The sequence below is a fragment of the Alternaria rosae genome (genome assembly GCF_020736505.1).
Source record: "Alternaria rosae strain MPI-PUGE-AT-0040 chromosome Unknown BKA58scaffold_6, whole genome shotgun sequence".
Classification (NCBI taxonomy): Eukaryota; Fungi; Ascomycota; class Dothideomycetes; order Pleosporales; family Pleosporaceae; genus Alternaria; species Alternaria rosae.
This window is the reverse complement of record NW_025763575.1, coordinates 2,188,779-2,212,723: the sequence shown is the minus strand read 5'-3', so window position 1 is coordinate 2,212,723 and position 23,945 is coordinate 2,188,779. Positions and strand designations below refer to the sequence as shown.

The 23,945-nt window shown below is 53.1% G+C and overlaps 9 protein-coding genes across 9 annotated transcripts; 5 read left to right on the top strand and 4 right to left on the bottom strand.

The window, feature by feature from the left end:
- Positions 1-1,295: 1,295 nt before the first annotated feature.
- Positions 1,296-2,449, top strand: BKA58DRAFT_459668 (putative aldo-keto reductase; the record flags this gene model as incomplete). The annotated part of the gene is made up of 3 exons (XM_046174725.1): positions 1,296-1,468; positions 1,535-1,798; positions 1,861-2,449. 3 exons carry the CDS (start codon positions 1,296-1,298, stop codon positions 2,447-2,449), a joined length of 1,026 nt encoding a protein of 341 aa, XP_046024629.1.
- Positions 2,450-2,536: 87 nt separating this feature from the next.
- BKA58DRAFT_387495 (uncharacterized protein) lies at positions 2,537-3,589 on the bottom strand. The gene is made up of 2 exons (XM_046170569.1): positions 3,197-3,589; positions 2,537-3,148 (listed from the first exon to the last, which is right to left on the bottom strand). The coding sequence occupies exons 1-2, from the start codon at positions 3,349-3,351 to the stop codon at positions 2,755-2,757; spliced, it is 549 nt and encodes a 182-aa protein (XP_046024628.1). The 5' UTR covers positions 3,352-3,589; the 3' UTR covers positions 2,537-2,754.
- A 1,179-nt stretch (positions 3,590-4,768) lies between these two features.
- On the bottom strand, positions 4,769-5,779 carry BKA58DRAFT_387492 (uncharacterized protein). Its single transcript, XM_046170568.1, has 3 exons — positions 5,633-5,779; positions 5,399-5,571; positions 4,769-5,336 (listed from the first exon to the last, which is right to left on the bottom strand). The coding sequence occupies exons 1-3, from the start codon at positions 5,690-5,692 to the stop codon at positions 5,213-5,215; spliced, it is 357 nt and encodes a 118-aa protein (XP_046024627.1). The 5' UTR covers positions 5,693-5,779; the 3' UTR covers positions 4,769-5,212.
- Positions 5,780-6,415: 636 nt separating this feature from the next.
- On the bottom strand, positions 6,416-8,679 carry BKA58DRAFT_199987 (heterokaryon incompatibility protein-domain-containing protein). The gene is made up of 2 exons (XM_046165799.1): positions 7,712-8,679; positions 6,416-7,656 (listed from the first exon to the last, which is right to left on the bottom strand). Exons 1-2 carry the CDS (start codon positions 8,588-8,590, stop codon positions 6,424-6,426), a joined length of 2,112 nt encoding a protein of 703 aa, XP_046024626.1. The 5' UTR covers positions 8,591-8,679; the 3' UTR covers positions 6,416-6,423.
- An 88-nt stretch (positions 8,680-8,767) lies between these two features.
- Positions 8,768-9,936, bottom strand: BKA58DRAFT_387489 (Spc24 subunit of Ndc80-domain-containing protein). The gene is made up of 3 exons (XM_046170567.1): positions 9,713-9,936; positions 9,275-9,663; positions 8,768-9,220 (listed from the first exon to the last, which is right to left on the bottom strand). The coding sequence occupies exons 1-3, from the start codon at positions 9,737-9,739 to the stop codon at positions 9,046-9,048; spliced, it is 591 nt and encodes a 196-aa protein (XP_046024625.1). The 5' UTR covers positions 9,740-9,936; the 3' UTR covers positions 8,768-9,045.
- A 214-nt stretch (positions 9,937-10,150) lies between these two features.
- On the top strand, positions 10,151-10,741 carry BKA58DRAFT_403067 (mitochondria fission 1 protein; the record flags this gene model as incomplete). Its single annotated transcript, XM_046171764.1, has 3 exons — positions 10,151-10,169; positions 10,218-10,330; positions 10,409-10,741. The coding sequence occupies 3 exons, from the start codon at positions 10,151-10,153 to the stop codon at positions 10,739-10,741; spliced, it is 465 nt and encodes a 154-aa protein (XP_046024624.1).
- Positions 10,742-11,605: 864 nt separating this feature from the next.
- On the top strand, positions 11,606-13,171 carry BKA58DRAFT_317301 (zinc finger protein; the record flags this gene model as incomplete). The annotated part of the gene is made up of 3 exons (XM_046167618.1): positions 11,606-11,755; positions 11,841-12,376; positions 12,427-13,171. The coding sequence occupies 3 exons, from the start codon at positions 11,606-11,608 to the stop codon at positions 13,169-13,171; spliced, it is 1,431 nt and encodes a 476-aa protein (XP_046024623.1).
- A 1,727-nt stretch (positions 13,172-14,898) lies between these two features.
- On the top strand, positions 14,899-19,550 carry BKA58DRAFT_459658 (uncharacterized protein; the record flags this gene model as incomplete). The annotated part of the gene is made up of 3 exons (XM_046174724.1): positions 14,899-15,324; positions 15,599-16,014; positions 16,165-19,550. The coding sequence occupies exons 1-3, from the start codon at positions 15,293-15,295 to the stop codon at positions 19,548-19,550; spliced, it is 3,834 nt and encodes a 1,277-aa protein (XP_046024622.1). The 5' UTR covers positions 14,899-15,292.
- Positions 19,551-22,844: 3,294 nt separating this feature from the next.
- Positions 22,845-23,320, top strand: BKA58DRAFT_387480 (uncharacterized protein). Its single transcript, XM_046170566.1, has 2 exons — positions 22,845-22,962; positions 23,049-23,320. Exons 1-2 carry the CDS (start codon positions 22,866-22,868, stop codon positions 23,207-23,209), a joined length of 258 nt encoding a protein of 85 aa, XP_046024621.1. The 5' UTR covers positions 22,845-22,865; the 3' UTR covers positions 23,210-23,320.
- The last annotated feature ends 625 nt before the right edge of the window (positions 23,321-23,945 follow it).

Sequence of the window (23,945 nt, the reverse complement as noted above, 5' to 3'; positions counted from 1 at the left end):
CGACGAAGTGAAGCCTGAAGTAAGACCATCGATTTGCTAAGCATGACTGCACCGAACCCGTTCCGATTCCTCGACCTTCCAAAAGAGCTTCGACTCGTGGTCTACGAGCGCCTGCTACGACAGATTAAACACCATCATGCCATTGATCCTTCCCAGTCGGAGGACAGCTTTGTTCTTATCACGCGGTGTCTTCCAGTCCCTATTCTCGCCAGCTACAAGTCCATCAACTCAGAAGCGACCAATATTGTACGAAAGATTCAGAATGAGTTCATTCTGAGTCAATGTCCTCAGTTCATCGCTAATCGTTACATTTTCTTCGAAATCGGCTTCATGAGTCTGTTTAACAGCTTCACCCGTAGGTGCTTCGCTCAAGGGGAAGGAGACTTATTGGCTTGTAGCGTACGCCGCAGTCTCCAAGTGCTTGCCAGAGGCTGCTTCAACGAATTGGGGGTCAAGACCGCGGCCGCAAGTTTCAACGCTCAATCTTGTCGTCAGATAGCTTACAAGTATGACACGTTAGGCCCTGACGAGAAGACACATATTCGCTTCATGTTATTGGATGATGTGAGAAGCACATTGGGTTGGGATGGAAAAACCGAGAATTGCGCGATGATCTGTCGTTGGTTCAACGTTCTGTATACTCCGGAGCGCATTTCCGGTTTCGTTTGCGACGGCTTTTTGCCAGCGGATGCGTAAACTTCTTCAGGATTTGCTCAGGACGTCATCCCTACACTTATAGATGTGAGATGTTGGTGGAAACCCAAGGTTGATATTAACGAGCTTTCATTCGACGGAAGAGTCTGGCGTAGTGACTGGATGGAGTAGTTGGTTGTTCGTAGTATCCAGGTAAAGTATGCCAGCCTCAAAACAATCGTCGAATGATAGTATTAGCACGGCAGTAATGTAATGAAGACTCTTGTTAGCCACGTTGATTATCAACACGGCCATCCAGTGACATACCAGCCGCATCAGTGTCGGCTCGGCGTGTGCATCAGAGCCCGAGAGAGTTATCTGATTCTCTTTTCCGTCGTTCTTTGTCCACCAATCTCTAATGTGAATTCACGTTGAAGGAGCTGCCAAGCGCTCCGTTCGGGCGACCGTCCTCCCGGAATCCGACAAGTCAATCTGTTCGCTCGCAGTTACGCCCCGATGCAAGGGTTCGCAGTCCATACGCTATCATACATAAGTCGCGTTCGCTCTCAGTCGGGCCTACTTGCCACTATCAACAGATAGTTCTACTTATTCTTGTGCTCGAACATATTCCAGCTTGCACATCGCTTTACTCAAGCACCGTCATGCCTGCCAAGCTCCATAATCTCGGAAAGAATGGCCCCAAAGTGCCTGCCGTGGGTTTCGGGCTCATGGGCATGTCCTACATTCCGTACGGCTCAGTGCCTTCTGACGAAGAGCGATTCGCACTCCTTGACCGTGCTGTTGAGCTCGGAGCTACGTTCTGGGATACCTCTGAGTGAGTCGACACTGTCTAAAACGATACATCTTCACAGCAAAGCTGACCATGCGCAATCATCTACAGTCTCTACGGCGACAACGAAGCGTTGCTCAACAAATGGTTCAAGCGCACTGGCAAACGCTCGCAAATCTTTCTAGCGACCAAGTTTGGCTTCGTCAAGAACAGTCCTGCTTATGACATCGACAGTTCTCCCGAGTACGCACAGGTCGCTTGTGCGGAGAGCTTGGAGACGCTGGGCACTGACTACATCGATCTTTACTACGTGCACAATGCCAACCCCTCAACGCCTATCGAGGCGACCATGCGTGCGTTGAGGAACCTCAAAGAGTAGGTCTTGCTATTTATTTCCACTGTTCAAACGCGATGCAATAGAACTAACGCCTCATCAGACAGGGAAAGATCAGGCATATCGGGCTATCCTCCATCTCTTCAACGACACTCCGACGTGCCGTCGCCATCGCACCCGTCGCTGCTGTCCAAGTCGACTATTCCGTCTTCCAGCGCGATATCGAGGGCCCTACCGGCAGTGACATCCTGGCTACCTGCCGTGAACTTGGCGTAGCCATCGTCGCAGCCACACCCCTCGGTCGCGGCATGATTACGTCTACCTTTGCCCAGGGCGAGATGCTCGGTGACGGCAAGGACATGCGTCCTGCAGTTATGCCTCGCTTTCAAGAGGCAAATCGAGAGGCTAACGAAAAGGTTGTAGTCCAGTTCCAGGCGCTCGCTGACAAGCAAAAGTGTAGTGTTAGCCAGCTTGCCCTAGCCTGGCTGCTCAAGCAGGGCGACGATATTATCCCCATCCCAGGTACCAAGCGCATCAATTATCTCGAGCAGAACCTGGCGAGCATGGATATTGAACTGAGCGACGAGGACGAGAAGAAGATCCGTGCGTTTGCGTATGATGCGGCGGTGAAGGGAACGGCGCAGCCTGCTCAATTTTCAGGATATTTGTATCGCGACACTGTTGAGGAGTAAGTGACTAGATACTACATACATGCGGTGCTTGAATATTTCATATACCCATATATTCTGACTTCTAATCTATGCCTACGTACACATATCATCGGCGATGGCAATGGCACTGGCACTAGCACTGGCACGATGGTAGAATAAGATATGCTCTTGATAGCTACGCATATTGGCAACATGAAAACCTCAGTGAATTGTCGTCTGTCGTGTATGGGTGGTATCATTTTTATTGAAAAGTACATCAAGATGATCTCGGCGCGTACATGGATACTGAGGACAATTTCCACCCTCACCGATCTTCACCGATCATATCATACCATCATGACACCACGCATATTTTCCGGAACAGCACTCATCCGCCTGCTACGCGCTTTGTCGGGTGTCTGCGTACCGTCAGAGTACTGCTCTCCACTGAACCGATGACGACTGAAAAGTGGTGGGAGTAGAAAATTTTGTAGTGAGCGGACGCGTACGTGCGTGCCATCAGCGTGGTATGATGACGGTGTGCGAGATGAGGACACTCGGATTGGCATTGCAGCCCCGAAAGGCGACGTTGGAATGAACGAGTAGCGGAAGGAGGGGTGCCGGTAATTAATTGGCTCTGCTTCGAATAGTTTGTCGTCGTTGTCAGCCGGTCGGGCATCTCGCATTGTGAAAGTCGCGCTTGTGGAAGACTGCTCCAAGCTGTCTTTGTTCTCCCTTCTCCTGTTCATTGATCAGTAGGCTTCTTCGCTAGTAAGTGGACACACTCACTTGCACTTCTCGCAAGGGCGTGAGTTGGTCTTCAACCTGAACGGATACATTTCCAATGTAGCCATGACACCAATGCAGGTCAGTGCCATCATGATTCCAGGATGGACTCCATAGAACCAAAATTCGAGCCAGGAATGCTTGTCGAAGGACTTCATTGCAATAACAATGTAAGAGCGTAGTTTGCGTCTCTAGATAGAATGCCAAAGTGAGCGACTGGGGCTACCGGTATGATTGAGAAGCGCCAAGTTGACATCGTGGGGACCTTGTGGGTCCCTTTAACTCCTACGATCTCTACAACAAACAGTTAGGCGACCTCTTCATCCCGCAAGGCCCCTTCCGTACCGCGCGACGAAGATCCATCACGCAAGGGGGGCTTTATGCGAGGCTGAGGCAGTGTTCCATTGCTACTTGGGGACTGAACGAGTCTGCCGGCGTCGCCGATGTCGTGATAGGCTAGATATCATGGTGATTTGGCTCTTGATTCGTCAATGATTAGGCGTTGAATTAATCAAGCTGATCCAACAGTCCCGGTTCGCAAGGTTGATGAAGGGGTCCGAAGGCTTTGAAACACCACCAGAATCCGTCGTGGGGGACAGCACTTCAGACACTCGCTATCACCGATAACAGGCCACTCGAGTTCGCCCGAGCAATGGGTGCCAGTCAGGTTCCGCGGACTGTACGAGTTGTTGAAGTCTGAACTGCGATTTCGTACTTGTCGAGATCATGGTTCGTGGCGCGTCAGTCAAAGACTGTTGTCTAAGACCTCTTCCCGTTTCCTGGCACTCGTACAAAGCCTTCAAAAGAGGAGTCTGGACGGAGTGCGCTCACAGCACGAAGTCATCGGAGTGCTGCGATGTCGTTCTAGATCGAGTCGGAATGAAAGCATAACACGATGATCTACTCCAATCCCGTCCTTGGACCATTCTTCTCCGCGAATGATGACGTTCCAAAGGGATATAATACAGTAGAGTGCGCAGCGTTGACGTCGGCGGTCGCTCTGATGAAATGGGTGATGTGCCGTCCAACAGCATACCAAGTCGTCTCATGCGTCGGGCGTACTGGGGGTGTTGAGTTGGCCTCAACACGCAGTCAGGTGCATCACCGGTGAACCGCAGGTTTGCTTGCATTCAGCACCTGAGTATGATGATTAGTAAACCTAGCAAATATGAATTGCTGTCGTCAAGATTGTAGGCAGCCTCAAAAGTCATCGACAAATGTCATGAGCTAGAGCCCAAACGACGGCGAAAGTAAGCATCGCGCATTGGGCAGCCAATCAAACTCTGCTGCATAGCACATGTCATCTTCCACGTTTTTGACATGTAACTCTACTGCGTGCGTATCTCTTGATCGCGGGCGCGCTGCTGAAGAGTCGAGACTGCCCCAGCATGAGATCTAGGCAAGGCGTGCCGTGTTGACGTGAAGATTGTGATGTGACATCCAGAACGTCGAGAACGACAGGCAACTGGTGTGGGTTGGGGTGGGGTAACTCCATTCAGGGTTAGTGCCAGCACCGGCGGCGGTTGTACCCGTCTCTCCTGCATTCTTCATCTCTTTTCACACTGCACTGACGGCCTTGTCAATAATGCAGCGAACATTTATCCCGTCACAATTGCAATTTCATCCTTCGCCGCGATCGATGATCGCAATACCTGGCATATCAGATCCCACAGCTATGACGCACGCCCACTCAGCGATACCTGGGGGGCCTCTTATTGTTACTTGCACACGTTACGCGATCCAGCAAATAATTACCATGTCACGCATTAGGAACACACATATGTGTAAGAATGGAAGTATTATAGTTGTGTACCTCTGTCGTATAACAATCTATCCGCGCTGACCCGAAAACTCAGTCTTCGTAAAAAAGATAGACCGAGTCGCAAAGTACCGCTGTAGCGCTTACAGCGAACAAACTACACCCGTCTTGCCCTCAAAGCACCGAAGCACATCCAAGGTGCGCAAGCCGCACAAGCTCAAAAAACCCTAGCATTTCCAATTCGCGCAACAAGCCTCCATCTATATCTTCGTGCAGTACGCGCTGTGAATCTTGTAATCGAACGCGCCCAGATCTCCAAGCGTGGAAGCCTGGTCCTTGCTGCCACATTCCATCTTCTCGCCGTTGGAAGGACAGTCGTGCGCACTAGTGGAAGTTAGTTTCCAACGGTCTTTCCAAGTAAAAGGGGACTCATGAATATGACGTACGTGTAGAACTTGCAGTGGTAGCCCTTCTCGACTGTGACGCTGCGAATCTTGCCATCGAAGTTGCCGAAGATGTTGTCCATGTCGGTGCAGAAGTCGTTGGCGGGTATGGCTGTGGAGCGGCCATTGAAGAGTTTGCTGGTGAAGATGGTGGCTCCGCGACCGTCCGCTGCAGCCTGTGAGATGTTAGTATGACGAGTGAAAGGTAATGTTGGTGTGCTAGTCTTTGTTACGTACGGTCGGTACGGCAGCGACGAGCGTGCTCAAGAGAGCGATGACGGGGATGAAAAGCTGCATTTTGAAAATCCTATTGTGTTGATGGTTCCCATAAATCGAGAGATCGTCGAGACTAAGTAGAGGGTGGAAGTTGCGGGTTTATTTCGGCGGAGACGTAGGTTCTTTAATATAGGGAGGGCGCGGGCAGAGAAGGAGCGAAGCGTGGTCATGACTGCTTATGACGCTAGCCCTGTAGTGAGATGAACAACATTCTTTGTCCCAGATGAGTGAAGCGGCTGGGGCCCAAGCTTCCGAATCGAGCGGAGACTGCATTACCTATACTTGTATCATGAAAGCTAACGATTTTTTTGGTGCGCCTAGTTGTTTATTTTGCGGCGCAGGTGTTCCCATAGTTTGGTAGAATAGCCGCATTAGGAAGTTTGTAAGATCCCTCGTCCAACACGCACTAGACGAGGCGCGGGTGTGCCCAACACAGGCAGAATAGCCTACTTCGGGACTAATGAATCCAGCTTCTCGAAAACAGGATACATAATCCTACTGTTTCTTCTCGTTTCGTTCTCGTGCCCCCTCCCTCGGGTAACGTAAGTTATGTCTAGGACAATGTCTCCACGACCAGGGCAAAAGTATATTGGCGCTGTATGGCCTGCGACGAAGGCCCTCGGTCACGACATATGGTAATGGAAGCAATTGAGTATGACGAGATCATCCGTTGGAAGATTGGCGAGTGTGCGCTACCTCGTCTCGACGACCTAACCTTCGTATTGATACGAATTCTAGATAAACGGTCCAACTCACTCTATGTAGACAGTTTCCTCTTGGCCTCTGCAGTCTGGATGTGGCGTTACAAAACCACTGGAGTTCTCATCGTATAGCCTGGTTGCCTTTGTTTGAAGCCAACAGCCACCTCGCGCAATCCCAATTCTTTTGTAATGATCTCCTACAGCCTGAATTATCATGAACTCGGGCGGCTCATGGCACTTCCAATCGCAATCATGCCCCAATGTACTAGCAACCGGTACTGCTTTTACAGCCTTCACCGAGTCTGAGTATGCGATCTCTGTGTCAAGCCATAGATTGAAGACAATCTGAACCTCATCGCCATCGACAGGGGCGTGCTCAAAGGCGACGAATGTTCTTTGTACTTGTTCATCTTCATCTGTCTCCAGCTCGTCAGACGTTGAGGTTACGATCAATGAGGCTGTGAAAAAGGTGCCAGTAAGCCGTAATGTAGGGCCAGAGTCTGCGGGCAAACAATCAGTTCGAGTGTCAGGCTGCTTCTCCAGAGGTGACCAAGCTCCATCAATTGTGCGTACGTAGGTAGCATAACCTAAGTCGTATAAGTCCAAAGCGGGTAGGATCCTTTTGGAACCGGTAGTCGCTACCCAAGACCAAGTAGGGAAGCCCTTCCTGCGTTGTCCAGGATGTAAGCTATGCCACCGCAGACAGAGTACGCTATGCATGTTCGAATGATAGTGTAGCGCTATCATGCCCCAATAGTGACAGTCCGCTAGCTTATTGAGCACTCCAGTGCAGGCGTCGAGGATGTCGCTCTCGAAAGACAAATCCCTTGTCGAGTAGTGAGAAAGAACCTCATAGACTGCGGACCGCGCGTTGTAACCCTGCGGAAAGCATGGATTGATGGCGCCTAGATCAGCGAGACGATGTTCTATGGGCGGCCATTCTACGGACTCTTGCCACCATGCTTCATCACACACGTATAGGACTTCATTGTTCGTGAAGATGAGTCCACGTGTTGCAACAAAACCCTCCTGGTGGGTCCAGCCTCGCTTTGCCCAAGTGCTTCTGTTCAACGCCATGAATGGATCCAGGAATTCGATCAATCGAACATCGACATCTATTTCTTGTGTTCGTTGTGCTTCTCGAGGTCTAACGCTAACACCTGGTAGTCCATAGTTGGACGAGTCGCCGGCTGCAGCAATAATAACCAGCTCTGACTCAGCGTAGATTCGGCCCATGAGCTGTATTTGAGCCGTTTTGTGACTCTCGTCGAGCTGGTTGATGCACTGAGCCTGGCTGTCAATAATTTGAACACAACAAAAGTATGATACGGTTACGTACAAGTTGGTCAATCCAAAGATATCTGTATCCCAATTCGACTGTGACGGTAATGGCATCACTGATCGTGGCTGGATGATCAACTTGATCTTTTCCCGTAGCTTGTACGCCACCCCATACATATGACAAGGCTACGTAACGAAAGATAGCATCCTTTGGTGCAGCGACAACCTTTCCAGTGGTGCAGTCAACGACTCTGAGTCCCGATATGAATGAATAGTGACTACGCTTGGTGTGCGTGAGATGCCGCTCTTTACAGCACTCAAGCCAATGCCGAAGGATATCATAGTCAATGGCTACAGTGTCGAGCTTGCGGAGCAAGGAGTCATCTTCAGTGTGGTATAGCTGTTGTAATGCGAATTCGCGATATTCTTTCCCTTCTCTGTGGCCCCCTTTAAAGCTAATGACTAGCCTGCATTGCGTAGGGTCATTGCAAGTTCGGTGTATAGAATGGTCTACAGAGGAATAAAGATCAAGACGATCCCGAATACACCTCACAGAGACAAACCGGTTAGGACTCTCGTCGAAGCCTTCTCCATAGCTCAGCAGCCGACACAATGAACAAGACGATACCGAGAGGTTTTGACTTGTCTCGGGGAAGCAGATCAATTTCAAATCGATCGGTGCGCGAACATCGAAAACCCTGTCGGTAAGAAGACGTGACCAATTGATGCCAGCACAACGTTCGCACAGGTCACTCTGGGGGTGAGCTTTCTTGTACGCAGCGTAGGAGTATGGGCGCCGCAGTCTTTCCAACGCAGCTTTCCTCTTCGATTCTTGATCGCGTCGATCCTCTTTTACTCTCTCCCAAGGATCCTCGATCGCTATGGCAGAGGGACTGAATGTTGTGGATGGATCCAAATCACTGCCGGGGCTTTCCATCCCGCAGTCGTTCGCCCTGCTTGCAGGAATTTGTCACCCGTGGTATCGTGGGGTCAGTCTGAACTGATATAACTAGGGAAGAGTTGCGGCTGGTAAGTTGTTGGGAATGAAAAGCAAGGCACACAGCTTCGTCTATAGGTTAGGCTACCACGTTGCTGACAAACCCCATCGCATGGTGGCTTGCATGCCAATGAGGCGAGGGGCATACCGAATTCGGTAGCCACGAAGAAGTGCATATTCAACACAACGTGATCTGGGATCAGATACAACATGATATCAAGTGAATATAACTACTATACTAGCAGTGTTGTTCGTGACTGTAAAGGCTGCGCCATATATCCAAGCACGCCATGAACACGAAGGTATCTCAGAAAGCAGGTCATAACCGAACACCTCCCATGCACTCCGTACCCTACACTTCTGCGCCCAGCGCAATTAAAAGCCATGCGTCTAGCCTACATCGTCCGCCAAAAGTAGTTTGTGTAGAAGTGCCGCGAGAACTTGGGATCGATATTGACAACATGCACATCTCCCTTTGCCGCATTGCGCACAACAGCCTTGTTGTATTCGCCGGTAGTGGGGTCAGCTTCGACATCGATGCCGAGAGTGCGGTAGAGCTTAAGCTTCAATCTGTAGTCTAAGTCAGCATCTGCGTCTACTTGCGCATCGAAGGGTAGAACTTACACTGTCGCATCCTCACCCGCTCTAGGCTCAACACCCCCTTCTACGCCCTCCTCTTCCAACTCGCCAGCTACACCCCCTAATCTCGCGAGATCGCTCTGCAGCCTCTCGCCCTCGATCTCCAGATCACTTGCCTGCTTCGCGATCTTGAACTTCTCGGTGTCTAGTCTCAATATTTCTGCTGCGTGATTTGTGGGGTTGTGTTGGCTGAGTGTGTGGTTGTGGTTTGCGGAGAGGGTTTGGTGTGTCCGGTTCAGCGCGCTGAGAGAGGATTGGATGGAACGTAGGTGTTGGGTGCGGAATTCGCTGAGAGTGCTGAGAGACTCGTTTATGCGGTGGAGTGACGTTTTGTCGTTGGCGATTTTGAAGTGGGATGTGCATTGCGCGATGAGCTGGATAGTGTTAGGGAGGTTTGTGGGCGTGTTTGGAGAGGGTGCGTACGGCAGCGGGGTCTTCGTCGAGAAGCATGTTGGCTTATCTGGTGTCGCGTGGAGTTTGCGTATAGAGTGTTATATTCCTGAGCGTTTCTAGATGTTTGCGCAAGTCGTCTAGTCTGGTTTCTGGTGATGCTATCGCAACAGGACCTTGGTGTTGATGTTCTTGTTTGGGTGGCCCGTGCCAAGTCGCGTGCATGGCAACCGCGACCAAGTGGCGGAAGGCACAGGCGTAGCGTGGCGCATGGCCGGCAGCCACGAGGCGGCGGCGTACGTCACGGTAAAAGATCGCCTGCTCGGCCTGCAGCTGGAGCTTTCACGAGACAGCCCGTAGTTTGACGCTTACCACTTGCACTAACCCTATCCCCACGATACCAGCTTCCGCCTCCATCGAAGACGACTTCTCACATCTCTCTAATTTTCTCGCGCAACACAAACAGCCGCCATGCCGCCGTCATTACCATGTGAGTGGGATAACGACTTTTGGGCCGACGAACGCTCATTCCCCTTAGATGCCGCCGATGTCGAGTCGCCGCTCAAGCCAGAGGAGCTGCAGGTTCTGCGCGCGCAGTACGAGAAGGAGGGCGAATATGTTGGGCTGCAGACGAAGTTCAACTACGCATGGGTACGGCTTCCCCGCGCCTCGTCACATTTGCACATGCGCACGGCACCACCCGCAACAAGCAAGCTCATGGTATTCTAGGGTCTGATCAAATCCACCTCCCGTCCCGACCAGCAGGAAGGAGTGCGACTACTCTCTGAGATCTTCCGTAACTCGCGCGAGCGCCGGCGCGAATGCCTCTACTACCTCGCCCTCGGCAACTACAAGCTCGGCAACTATGCTGAAGCCCGACGGTACAACGAGCTGCTGCTTGAGTTGGAGCCCGCAAACCTCCAGGCCGGAAGCTTGAAGGGACTTATCGACGAGAAGGTGGCAAAGGAGGGGCTGGTCGGCGCCGCTATTGTGGGAGGAATCGTAGTCGCGGCGGGTGTGGTGGGGAGCCTCTTGCTGAGGGGTGGCCCTCGAAGATCGTGAACAGGTGCCGTCGTCGCGAATCTATGACATGCGCAGTGTCTTTTAGACCACAGGTCATGCCAGGTCCGCAGTCATGTTGATGAGTACATGCATAGGCGTTTGTGGTTTCTATACCTTTGGCAGGGATCGTATGGTTAATAGCAATTTCTGATGTTTGTAGTATATACAAAACTCTCGTACTAAGCAAGCGATAGCACTGACCATTCCATCGCACGTTGTACTGTTGGATCGCTGCAGGCGACAGTGTTTGGCTGATAGAAGGCCTCAGAATTAGATGGAACACGGAAGAAGCGGGCAGAGACAACTGGTCGGACAAACGTAGAGTCAGAGCAAGACAATCAACCGTTGCCGCGTTCAAGAAGACACGCAAGCGACTTTGCCTCCGTCCCCATTCCACTTCTCTCTCCATAACTTCTCGACCCAAGAGGCAAAGTGCTAGGTTAGCTTCGCCCAAGTCGAGATACCGCGGGACGAATTGCTAGACCCCACCACCCCTGCACACCGAACAACGTCATTCCGGTGTCTGACAGCTTTCGCGCGAAACAACCTTGGAACTATCACCTTACGGGTAGCCTCGCCTGAGATCTTCCTTTACGCCAAACTTCCCTGATTTGGTCTCTCCGCAATTCACTGCGATACCCCGTACCTGTCTGCTGTCGCAGCTCGCCACCATCACCTGTACTGGCAACGGCGCGTGATAGGTTCTTGACTTGAATTGATCTTCTTCCGCGCCTGCTCCCGACACAAGGCCGTAAGTAGGCTCCTGTTGCTTGAATGTCACTTCCATGCTTACATACCTCACCCAGTCTCCTTGAATCTCGCCCTACTACCCTACATCTTATCACACGCCTCACACCTGCGACCATGGACCAGGCGGCCAACCAGGATGCGCAGTCAGGGAACCCGCGGCCCGGGCATCGCGACATGATGTTTTGCCACGAATGCGCCGACGAGTGGTATCGAGACGAGCACGGTCTCTCGTGTCCAGAATGCGGCTCAGACTTCACCGAGATTGTGAGTTTAGCCGCCAAATCCACCCTTCAGCCCGTCAAACACGACGTGAAGCGGATGTGCACCGAATTCCGCTGACACCGACTAGATTGAAGACAACAACGACCCAAGAGATGCTGCCCCCGGAATGTTTGGTCATGACGGCGACGACTCCGACTCCCTCCCTGATCTCGAGAACGCCCCACCTCAATTCAACCCTCACCACAACCCATGGCAGACTGACGACCCGGAGGAGGGCGACATTAGCAATGTGAGATTCACAGAAACCGGTCCGGGAAGGTACAATCTGCAAGCTACCGTTACACGATCCGTATCGCCCCAGGGCGGCATGGCGGTGCCTGGGTCAATAGGAGGATTCATGGCCATGTTGAACGGGCTCACTGGAGCAGCAATGCGACCACAAGGACAGCAACCGGGTCAGCAACCGGGTCAGGGAGAGGGTCTGTTTTCTGGTGCTGGACCGGGCGGCCCAAACCAGTCTGCTTTCCAAGAAGCTCAAAACCAGGGCCATGAAGGAGGACCTCAGATCCGCGGAGGAAGCTTCACGTACCACGGTGGCGCTCGATTGTTCCCCAGCAATGGAAACGTTCCTGGTCGGGCCGAGCCTGTGGACGAGATCACTAAGTAAGCAGGAGCGAACCATTATCTTCGGAAGTCGCTAACAAGCCAAACAGTGTCATGACCGGCCTCATGGCTGCCTTTGGAGCACCACCTCCTCGTGTCCACGCCCACAACCACCCACTCGGTGGCGCTGAGGGTACTTTCCGCGGCGAACATACCCACGGCCCTGGCGAACAATTTGCGGGCCACCCTATCCTACAACTATTCTCCTCAATGGGCATGATGGGCGGTCACGCTGGCAACATGGGAGATTTTGTCTACTCTCAAGAAGGCCTAGACCGCATCGTCTCGCAACTCATGGAGCAAACCTCGACGAGCAACGCGCCCGGCCCGGCGACACAAGCCGACATCGATAAACTCCCGCGTACCCACATCACGGAAGAGATGCTAGGCGACGAGCACAAGGCCGAATGCAGTATCTGCATGGACGAGGTCAACATCGGCGAGCAGGTGACACTACTGCCATGCAAGCACTGGTTCCACCACCCATGCGTCTCCGCGTGGCTGCTCGAGCACGACACCTGTCCACATTGTCGAAAGGGTATTACCAAGGGTGGCGAGGGCCAGGCGAACAACCCTGCGTCTGCAGACTCACAGACGGATCGTACGTCCCAGATGCCGGGTTCCTTCACTCCTTCCGGCTCGGGCACGTTCAATGATCCCTACGTCGTTCCCGCAGGATCCCCACCCCCACCGTCCAACGATCAAGCCAGCTCGTCTGATAACGCAAATGCAGGCTCGGGCAATGGTGGCATCAGTGACCGGATACGCAGGGGTCTGTTTGGATCTCCGCAATAAGGATAACACCCTTTTGTCGGTACTATCAAGCTAATCTTCATGTATATGCCAGGGCGGGACCGGTTCAGGAGGAGCAGAGAAGTGGTGCGCGAGGCAAGACAGGTCCGCCGTGAGCTTGCCTTGCGATCTGAATCGGCCGAGCTTTTATCACCGGAGATTGTCCTCAGTGGCAGATCCAATACTGAAGGGGCCCGCCGCGTATCTTCCTTTCTTAGTCCACGGGCTCGGACGCAGCGGTCAACCTCTGGAGGCGGCCCTGAGAATCCAAGCGAGTCCACTCCACAGACCACGTTTCCAGATGGCATTGCGCAGCCAAGCGGGCCTTCGACGCGACGACACATACGGCGATCTGCTCGTTCGTTAAGCACAAGGCGTCAACGGTCCGCTTGAGTCTTGCGTTGGTGTCGGTACATGGGTTTAGTGGTGGGCATTGATGTGATTCCTTCCCCACGTGTTTGCTCAGTGGATGTTGCATGTACATAGTTTTCCTTATCCTTCCTTAGACATCAGGGTGTGCATAGTCATGGCGTTAACAGTTGGGGTACACATTCATGGATGGGAGTTTTCATAGGTCGCGAACGCCAATACCATTGCTATCATGAATGACCTGAGCCTAGAGAATCTGAGAACATTCTCATACAGTCGTCCCTCACAGATCGCCCATGACTGCAATTACCGTTGCCACTTTACGATCACATGTCAAATCAAAGAATCCCCAACCGGCGGTGTCGCCTCGACAACGCAGCCGGAAGACTTTTTCTGCCGTGATTTACCTCTTCACGCGCCACGATACGACGTTGATGCGAAGAGGCGGTGGAGCACAGCGCGCGAGTGCTGACCTGGCTAGCGCGCCGCCTTGTCAACGGGTGGGGTGCGGATATGCAGGGCCAGTCCGTGAATGACTAGGTTCTGGGGTGCAGTGGTTTTGCGGTGAAGAGACTGCACGACGCAAGGTGATATGAATTGCACTCGAGCTAAGAGGGGGAGGAGGTTGGGGAAACTACGATCACAGCCACTTTGGGGCTTTGACTGTAGTCTTCGGCGAAGTTCCCGGAGGTCACGACGATGGGAAAGTGACGGTCCGAGAGAGGGATTGGCGAGGCGAATGGACTGACTGGGCAAGAAATTATTCAGCGGACCCGATCGAACAACGCATCAACGCTTCGACCGCCCATCACGGAAAGGCCCTGCATGACGAATTGCGCGCGCGCGCGCGTCAAGAGTGTCCTTGTCTCAGAGTAGGGGTCGAATGTCGTGCTCAGTGGTCGCCTCGCCTCTGCTGAGACGAAACGTTTTTTGCAAAAGGAAAAAGACCGTGTTCCTGCAAGCCATTGGGGTTCGCATAACATCAGATCATGCCGAGTCACACGTCGACGCGCCCGTGACCGTGCGCGGGGCCCTACGCTGGAGCCCACGATCACCGACGATGATGTGCTGGCTAAGGCTTATCGATTGCTCGCCCAACTTCCTGTAATCGAATGCCGAAGACATGTACGTCGTGATACTACGTGCATGGCTGTGATTGGCACGAGGAAACGCGCTCCGGTGGGGTGGACACGTCGTGTGTTGAGGGCGTGGGCGGGTACAAAGCCTCGAGGACCTCATCAAACTGGTCGTCGACGTGCCAAAAGCAAGGACGTCGTCCTCAGCGACGTCGCATGGCTGGGTAGTCAGCACACGGGTTGTCGTCGAGGAAGCCCTGGCAGACCCTAGTCAAGGCGGTAAGAAGCAAAGTGGAGCCGCTTGGGAGCTTTGACAGCGTCGGCCTCGACGTCCATCTGCGTTGTGCTTGCATTAATGCCTGTCCAGCCTCGCCCATGCCAATTGTGCTACCGTGTCGCAGCGTTACATGACTGGCTCGTGCCTCCCCTCGAAGATGTATATACCTCGTAGCGGACGTCTAGCGCCCGACAATCCACCAGGCTTGCATGCAGGATCCAACGTGTTGTTGTGCTTGTACATAAGTAAAGCTCCATTTCGTTACCGTGCGGTGAGGAGACTTGACGGCCCGCCCAGATTCAGAAAGGGCAACAAAATTTTCAGCATACTTGATTGGACTGGCTCGCGCGGGAAACAGTGGCGCTTTCAACAGAGGGAACTGATAGCAGTAGAGCGTGAATCATGCCGAGCTGGGGCAGGAAAGAAAGCTATGAGTGAGTGCTACCCGTCATCCTTCCCTCTGCCTCCCCCTCCACCCCTCACCACTGCTCCCTCAGTCTGAGGACATTACGATACACGTCTATTTTCTTCTTGTTGCTTTTGGTAAGAGGCTCTCGCCCACGATAGCTCGCTGTCGTGTGGCATACCCTAGCATATTTTTTTCTTACACCACTGTTGGCCTGACCTATCTGCCATACGTCGAATGCTTTGCGGCCATTGTCGTTCACCTACCGAGTCACCAGAGCCCCCACTAACGCCTCCTCGCAGGGCCTCTTCGAGAGAGCAGAAGCAGATCCTTGCTGATATCAACACGGGATCTCAGAAATTCAGTAGACGGCTGCTACCACCACGAACGATCAGCAACAAGCGAAACGGGACGATAGACCCTCTACCTGCTCCGATTACTGGCGAAGCAAGCCAGCAAGAAGAGCGTCGAGGCCGGAAATCGACGAGCTCCCTGCGACCGGGACTCCCCAAGCGAACCAGCAGCATGAAGAGAGCGTACAACTACTTCTTCGGCGGACCTGCACCGGTACCGGCCACGGCCGAGCCAGCGACACCCGCCGTGACGACCGACGCGACGCCGCCGAGCAAGGTCGAGTCGAGCCAGCAGGACAATGGCGTCGACACGCCGCCCGAGACACCGCGTGAAGCGCCCACACGGTTAAGTGAAGACGAAGCAGGTACGTGACGCTCACCGCGCACCACCTCCCCCACCTGCCCAATAACAATGCCAGCAGCATTCCCTCACTATCCGCTCTCCCTACACTCGCGGGCGTCTCCCCTGCACCAAAATGTCCCCGCTCACAACATACTAACGCACCATGCCCCAGCAGCAGACTCGCCTTCACCCCCCTCACCACAGGCGTCCGACAGCCTCGAGACGCAGATTGAGAAGCTGAAGCGGAAGCTCAAGCACGCTGAAGCCGACCTCGACGAAGCCCAGCGCGTCGCCGCCACACAGGATGAGCACGTGCGCACGCTCGAGGACGACCACGAGGAGCGCAAGAAGGAATTCGAGGCCCGCGAGCAGTCGCTGCAGCAGGACAAGAAGGACCTCGAGGAGCACATGGTCAGCGTCGTCGTCCAGCAAGTGCGCGAGGCTAAGGCCAAGGAGAGGAACACCGTCCGCGACGAGTGCGAGGCCGAGTTCAACGCAAAGATCGCCGATGTCAACAAGGAGGCCGAGGAGCTCCGTGCCACCGTCGCCGACCTCGAGAAGCAGATTGCCTCCTACAAGGAGGAGGTCGAACAGCTCAAGGCCAAGCTCGACAGCGACAAGTCCGCCGGCACCGAGTCGGTCGACAGGTCGGAAGTCGAGGCCAAGGAGACTGAGCTCGCCAACGCCAAGTCGCAGTTGGAGGAGCTCACTGCCGAGAAGAGCAAGACTGAGAAGGATCTCGCCGACGCTCTTGCGACGATTGAGGACCTCAAGACTCAGACCGTCGCCAAGGACGAGCTCGACACTCTCGCCGCTGACCGTGATGCGCAAAAGACCAAGGTCGAGGAGCTTGCCGCCGAGGTTGCCGTTCTGAGAACACAGATCGACGAGCTGGAGGGCCTCAAGGCGAAGCACGCTGAGCTCGAGGCCGCCCACAGCAAGCTCTCCGATGAGCTTGCTGCCCGCGGTACCCAGGACGCTGACGCCGACAAGGCGTCGAAAGAGGAAGCTGATGGCCTTCGCAACACCATTGCCGAGCTCCAGGCTTCTCTCAAGGAGGCAAAGGATACCCTCGACCAAAAGGCGTCTGAACTCGACGCCAAGACCAAGGAGCACGCTGATGCCGCCGACCAAGTCACATCGCTTACCGAGTCGTCCAAGGGCGAAGTCGAGAGCCTGAAGACTGAGATTGCCGAACTCCAGGAGAAGCTGAAGACCGCCGACATGTCCAAAGGCGATGCCGATGAGCTTGCTCAAAAGGTGTCCTCCCTCGAGAAGTCGTTGAAGGAGGCACAAGACGACCTGGCAGCCAAGACATCCGAGCTCGAGGCTTCTTCATCCTCTCTCGCATCCGAGAAGGACGCCGCCGTCAAGGCTGCCGAAGAGGCCAAGAGCGAAGTCGATGCTCTCACCTCTAAGATCTCCGAACTCGAAGCTTCCCTCAAGGAGTCGCAAGACAGCCTCTCCGCCAAGGATGCTGAGCTCGAGACCGCCAAGGGCGACGCATCCAAGGCTGTTGGCTCCGCAAAGGACGAGGTTGCCAGCCTCCAGAGCACCGTCAGCAAGCTTGAGGCTAAGATAGAATCCGCCAAGGGCTCCTCCGACGAGCAGACTACTGCTGCGAAGAAGGAGGCCGCGGAGGCTCGCGAGGCTGTTACCAAGCTTGAGGAGGAGCTGAAGGCCGCCAAGGACGAGTCGAGCAAGGCTTCAGAGGCTTCCAACTCCAAGGTCACCGAACTCGAGACCTCGCTCAAGGAGGCCCAGGACAGCCTTGCCGCTAAGGAGTCTGAGCTTACCGCCGCAAAGGAGGAGGCTACCAAGGCTGTTGAGTCGTCCAAGGGTGATGCTGAGGGTCTGCACAAGACTATCGCTGACCTCGAGGCGTCACTCAAGGAGGCCAAGGACAGCCTTTCGTCGAAGGAGTCTGAACTTGAGGCTGCGAAGGGTGAGACCAGCAAGGCTACTGAGGAGTCCAGCTCAAAGATCTCTGAGTTGGAGGCTAGCTTGAAGCAAGCCCAGGATGACCTCACCGCCCACAAGGCTGAGCTAGAGGCCGCGAAGAGCGAGGGTGGCAAGGCTGCCGAGCTCGAAGCATCTCTCAAGGAGGCAAAGGACGCCCTCGCATCCAAGGAGTCTGAGTTGGAAGCCGCCAAGTCAGAAGCCAGCACTGTTACCGAGTCGTCCAGCTCCAAGGTCGCAGAGCTTGAGGCTTCCCTCAAGGCTGCTCAGGAGAGCCTGACCGCAAAGGAGTCGGAGCTCGAGGCCAAGTCCGCCGACGTTGGCAAGGTCTCTGAGCTTGAGGAGCAACTCGCCTCTGCTAAGTCTGAGCTCGAGACCGCCACCAAGGAATCGCAATCGACCAAGGAAGAGGCTGATGGCCTCCGCAGCAAGATCGCAGACCTCGAGACCTCCGCCAAGGGTGGTGCCGATGAGTCTGCTGCCAAGATTGCAGAGCTTGAGGCATCTCTCAAGGAGACCACGAGCAAGCTGGAGGCGAAGGAGGCTGAACACTCGGAGTCACTCAAGGCCGCTCAGTCATCAAGCGAAGACAAGGTTGCCGCTCTCGAGAAGGAGCTTGCCGACGCGAAGGCTGAGGCTAGCAAGGTTGCCGACCTCGAGGCATCTCTCAAGGACGTTACCAGCAAGCTTGAGGCCAAGGAGGCTGCTGCATCATCTGGAGATGAGAAGGTCGCCTCTTTGGAGAAGGACCTCGCCACCGCTCAGGAATCACTTGAGGAGACCAAGAAGGCCAAGGACGCTGTCGAGGAGGAGCTCAAGGCCTCCAAGCAGGCTGAGGCTGAGGCGAAGGAGGGTGCTTCCAAGGCATCCTCTGTTGAGTCTGAGCTCGCCGACCTCAAGGCCTCGGCTGAGAAGTCGACTGCCGAGAAGAGCGAGCTTGAGGAGAAGATCAAGGCCAACGATGCTAAGATCGCTGAGCTCGAGTCTGCCGTCGAGGCCGCCAAGGCCAAGGAGTCTGAACTCACCGCACTCCAGGCTAAGCTCGACGAGGCCACCGCTGCCTCCGAGACCGCGACCAAGGACCTCGAGACCTCCAAGACTGAAGCTGCCGACGCGAAGAAGTCGCTCGAGTCCCTCCAGGCTACCCTAAAGGAGCACGAGGAGAAGACTACCACTCTGACATCCGACGCCGAGGCCGCGAAGAAGGAGCGCGATGACATCAAGACTGAACTCGCCAGCGCTAAGGAGCAACTCGAGAAGGCCCAGGCTGAACAAGAAGAGCTCAAGAAGGTCAACGCCGAGTCTACAAAGGAATCCGCCGTCCCCGCCGTTGAGCCCGCCGCTGAGCAAGTCGCCGCCGAGCCCGTTGCCGAGCCCGTCGCAGAAGCCAAGGTAGAGCCCGAAGCCGTTGCCGATGTTCCCGCTGTCGATGGTTCCGCCGAGACCGAAGCTCCCAAGGAGGCTGAAGAGCCAAGCACGCCTACTACACCTACCACGCCTGGCAACCAAGCCGAAGAGGAAGACGGCGAGGCAAACGGCGAGGCTACACCTAGCTCGGGGAAGAACAAGAAGAAGAACAAGAAGAAGGGTAAGAAATAAGCGTGAGGACGACGCTTGTTTGATGATATCTTTTTCTTTAGCTTAAGTACGAGACGATGAAAAGATGGAAGTGGAAGATGGACGGGAAGTTGCATTATACCCTTGCTGCACTGGCACCCTCCTTTTGAAGATGGTGGGTGGCTGTGGGAGGATTTTAGATTGTTCTGTTTTGTTTCGTCGTCGTTGCGATTTTGATCTCTCCTCCTCAGTAATGACTGCTGCACGCTTTTGCATGAGTATGAGATGATGGATGGATGAATGGATGAAAGGATGATAAGGAACATGAGTCATGTAGATAATGAAAAGACATCTTTTTTGCGCTTTATACTTGTGTGCACCTTTTGGATTCGTTGAAGTGGTTGATTTAGTGACTGTTGGTGTTGTGTGTGGGAAGAACTGTGTTGCTGTTTGTGTTCAAGCATAGTGGCCTTTCTTGGATGAGTGCGTAGTGTGGTGTGTTTCTACTAGCGATACTACGTCAGCGATCCTACTAGTGCTTTAACACAGGTACGATGCTGTTGAGTAGCTATGAATATAATTGAAATGCAGATATACTTCCCGAACACCTTGTACTTATTGTACATGACGCGTATACGAACTTCGGAAGAATTACGAAACGATGAATGTGCTAGGAAGATCCTGTTTCCCATACGATATGATTTTTAATACTATTCCTGTCAAACAACGTAGTCATATGCAATACTATACGCGCGATATTGAGTAGTAACAAGCAGTATGGTTCTAAAAGACTGTAGACGAATTGCTATTGAGTCACGATAGCGATTACTCCGTCTTTATGCCCGGGGCTGAGTTACAGCAGGCTCTTCCGGGCCAGAACCTGGTAATTGCATTGCAGTGTAGATAGTTTATCTCATTTCATTCTCAAAAACTTCCATTCAAAGTTCGTCAGAAAGTGAAGAGGTATTTTATCTCATCATTTATCATACTCCTCGTGTGAGCAGTGGTCTGTATGTACCATGATACCATGATACCATTCTTACAATACCGTCTCTCTCTTCCTTTTACATCTGGCTAAAACACCGCAGGCACTTGCCTAGCGCAAGGATTGCCTTTGACTGTACGTACGTGTATATGTATCACAAGCATCAAAACCATGCCACGACTTTCTCTGCGAAAACTCTTCTTTCTCTGAGCTTCTGGGCGCGTTCGCCTTGACCAACATCCCAAGTACGTCCGCGTACGCCTCAGGATGCGACGGATTCCAGCCCGGATATGCATATCCTGGTACTAAAGCGGTAGAATAACTTTGATGTTGAGGTACGTAGGAAGTCCTTTTCCTAGTATTGAACGTTTATACGTTGACTTGAATTGTAGTACATCAAGGTCGCTTCCACACTAGTTGAAAGAACAAGGTAAGTACCGTAGTAGACGTTCGTATAGCAAGGGAAGTCGCGACTATGCCGAAGAGGAGCGGTACAACGTTGTTAGTTATGTTGTCGTGTACTACATGGAGGCGCTTTGTAGAATGTATATATTGGTACGAGTATGTATACAATTGTCTGCCCAACAACTTCGTCTCTCTTCTTGATACCTGCCTGCTATCTCTACATCAGCACTACATACAGCCCGCAATAATTATGAAAGCACCTTTCTTGACGCTTCTCTTCATCACGGCAGCAAACTGTCTATCTATTACTGTCAACAAAAGTTAGCATGACCAGTCGGTCCTTGCGCCCCGGTACTTAGATACTATGGGTACATTTCCCTTCTCTCTCTCGTACTTCCACTCGTTTCTCACCCACTACTACCTAACATCACATTTCAGCCTAGTGTGTAAGAATAGTGTGAAGGCTAATTCGTACGTAGCAGAATGGCGCAATAGTAAGGTTCCAGAGCCACAGATATGCTGTCCGGGCTTGTTTTGTAGGGAGAGTCAGAGGCACGCAATTTCTGAGTGTCTGTAGCCGTTCTACTGGGAAGCCGAGCCTCTTGGAAAACCGGAGTGTTGGGGTGTTAAAGGTAAGTTTTTGAAGCACTACGTCTCATCCTGCCACATTTCTCCGCTTTTTTACTGTCTAAACGTTTATACTAGCAGGGGTGTGAAGGTTGCTATCTGGTGACCAAGAGAGGTTTCTAATCGCTCTCTAGATTACTGCATGCCGCAGCCTGATTATCCGCAGCATGGATGTTGTCAATGTTTGGTATGTGAGAGGAGGTGGGATGGACATGAGCATTTGGACGAGACTCATAAGTGTTATGAGTAGGAGAGTCTGAAGCTTTGATGCGAGGGTCATAACATCGGGGGGTGAGCAGATGAGGAGGTTTTGGGGAGAGACCAGGCAGGTAGAAATTGTGTGAGCGCTATGGAGCTTTGATACGGGAGTTCTTGATGCCGGCTATGAGCGTGGCACGGGACGTATAAGGGCCTTGAATTTTTGATACGGCGATTCAGCCTTGCGATGTAGGACCAACGTCGTCATCAAAATGGCGCGTGTAGGGTGTCAAAAGTGTTGAGGAAGATGGAGTTGCTAGTCACGGAGAAATGAGTGACGGGAGTTAGTACGGCGGACTTTGCGGTGAGCGGTGAGCGGTGGGCGGGCGAATGGATGACGAGTTTTGTATACAAGGTACTGGTGAGACACGTCGCCGACTTGTGGTGCCGTGGCTGAGAAAGTTGGTCATCTGAGTGTCTGTTGTTGAGAAGTCGGTGGTGTACGAGAGAAGCTCGTTTTCGCTACCCCCAGCTCTTTCCATTCGTTGTTCGCGCTTCCTGGAGTGTACGTCTTACAAATCATCTCGTGTCAGTCACGTCAAGCTGGTAGCGTTGAGGATAGTGCGGCGTAAGGTCCTGCTGCGTTGAAGGGGAAAGTGCGATAATCCAATCGACATATGACATGCAGTTAGAACATCGAGCTCGACTCCAGCCGTTGAGAAGAAAGGCCCGAAGCTGACAGTAGCCTCATGCGTGGCGAGCGATGCTTTTTCGTTCTTCGAACCTTAACGCACAACGCGCGACACATGGATCGCCATTCTTATTTGCCTCACGCACCGAAACCCGGACCAGAAAGATGTCGGTGGTAGTCCAGAACATTCTGTAGTCTCGAAACACGAGTTTTATGCTGATCTCACGATAACTGCGAGCAGTTCGGTCGCCGACTCTTGTGTTTTAATCTCTGTCGCACTTCAAGTTTTGAGACAACGAGAAGAAAAGCGTGGTGAGCTTGCGCAAGTAGGGAGCGCAGGAGTCTTTGCGAAAAAAAAACAATGGAGGTGGTCTATAATAAAGAGACGGAGTTCGGCTCCAACCTCGTTCAAACTTGCTTTACCGTGAGTGCCCAGCTTTCCTCGTTCGCCATGAAGATCACCATCCACCTACTCTTCGCACTTGCGTCATCGGCCGCTTCATTTTCTCTGCACGAGTCTAGACAAACATCTTGTCAACCTCTCGGTGGTGCGTTGTAAACCCCTCTGCTGTTCAACTGCGGGCGTGAAAGCAATATAGAAGGCGCGTGCGTGCATTTAGCTAATGATGAGCAGAACATTGCCTTGCTGATCCTGGCGATTTCCCTCAAGACGGTTGCTGTAAAGGATTCAGCTGTGAGCAACGCAGAGATCCATGTTTCGGTATTCTGGGACCATTCAAGTGTTATGACATGGCTGCTCCTGACGAGGAATGCACTACAACGAGGACGAAGTGATGGAATTGATCGTGGGGTCGGGTTGTGGTGCTGGTAGCGGAAGATGCCGCGGTAGCTCTCTTGACAATACTATCGATTGCCTAGCGCACGGAAGTCTAGCACATCCCCAAGTGTTAGAAGATGAACAGCGCGATGAAAGATGCCGTTGAGATGCGTCGTGGTTCTAGTCCACCGCTCCATTGATGTGCTCGCCTTAGCCCACTTTGGGCGGACCGCGCGGGCGCTAGGTGGGTCCTGCATCCCCAACGATGTTTGCTCTTTCCCATCCTTCTTTCTGCACCCCGACTCCACGAGTTTGTTCCTGTCACTCCACATGCCCGAGACCATCACACAGTTTACCACGTCCTCGATCTTTAGCTAGGCGTGTAGGCTAGCTGACCGCCAAAGTTATTGCAAACATCTTTGGAGGTCGTGCACCTGTGTCGCCTGAAGCGTGACTATGTCTAACTTGGCTTCAGATCGCTTCTCACGATCTTTAGATGGGACAGCTTGTCTTATGAGGATAGGTGCGGGTCTGATTTTCAGATGTTGCAGATGTTGAGGAGTGCACGGCATGCCATGTCCCAAGAGAATACGAACGCGCTGGCTTTGGTCGAAAAGTCGCCTCATCCCCGTTTCACATGACGAGTGAAGCAATGGTTCACGTCCATGGCGCACACTGTTGTCTCCGAATCTGGTATCTGCTCAGAAGTGCACCGGGCGGCTCCATGGTGGGTATTGGAAGCATGGTGCAGAC

What these genes read in the sequence shown, in the direction of transcription:
- BKA58DRAFT_387492 (XM_046170568.1), bottom strand. Translation starts at nt 5,692, where the DNA reads ATGCAGCTTTTCATCCCCGTCATCGCTCTCTTGAGCACGCTCGTCGCT. An exon ending in TCGTCGCTGCCGTACCGACC is followed by an intron (nt 5,572 to 5,632) that starts GTACGTAACAAA and finishes AACATCTCACAG; the next exon opens with GCTGCAGCGGACGGTCGCGG. An exon ending in TACCACTGCAAGTTCTACAC is followed by an intron (nt 5,337 to 5,398) that starts GTACGTCATATT and finishes AACTTCCACTAG; the next exon opens with TGCGCACGACTGTCCTTCCA.
- BKA58DRAFT_387489 (XM_046170567.1), bottom strand. Translation starts at nt 9,739, where the DNA reads ATGCTTCTCGACGAAGACCCCGCTGCC. An exon ending in TCGACGAAGACCCCGCTGCC is followed by an intron (nt 9,664 to 9,712) that starts GTACGCACCCTC and finishes AACACTATCCAG; the next exon opens with CTCATCGCGCAATGCACATC. An exon ending in GCGGGTGAGGATGCGACAGT is followed by an intron (nt 9,221 to 9,274) that starts GTAAGTTCTACC and finishes CTTAGACTACAG; the next exon opens with ATTGAAGCTTAAGCTCTACC.
- BKA58DRAFT_387495 (XM_046170569.1), bottom strand. Translation starts at nt 3,351, where the DNA reads ATGAAGTCCTTCGACAAGCATTCCTGGCTCGAATTTTGGTTCTATGGA. An exon ending in CGCCCTTGCGAGAAGTGCAA is followed by an intron (nt 3,149 to 3,196) that starts GTGAGTGTGTCC and finishes ATCAATGAACAG; the next exon opens with GAGAAGGGAGAACAAAGACA.
- BKA58DRAFT_199987 (XM_046165799.1), bottom strand. Translation starts at nt 8,590, where the DNA reads ATGGAAAGCCCCGGCAGTGATTTGGATCCATCCACAACATTCAGTCCC. An exon ending in ATCTTTGGATTGACCAACTT is followed by an intron (nt 7,657 to 7,711) that starts GTACGTAACCGT and finishes AGCCAGGCTCAG; the next exon opens with TGCATCAACCAGCTCGACGA.
- BKA58DRAFT_387480 (XM_046170566.1), top strand. Translation starts at nt 22,866, where the DNA reads ATGAAGATCACCATCCACCTACTCTTCGCACTTGCGTCATCGGCCGCT. An exon ending in ATCTTGTCAACCTCTCGGTG is followed by an intron (nt 22,963 to 23,048) that starts GTGCGTTGTAAA and finishes AATGATGAGCAG; the next exon opens with AACATTGCCTTGCTGATCCT.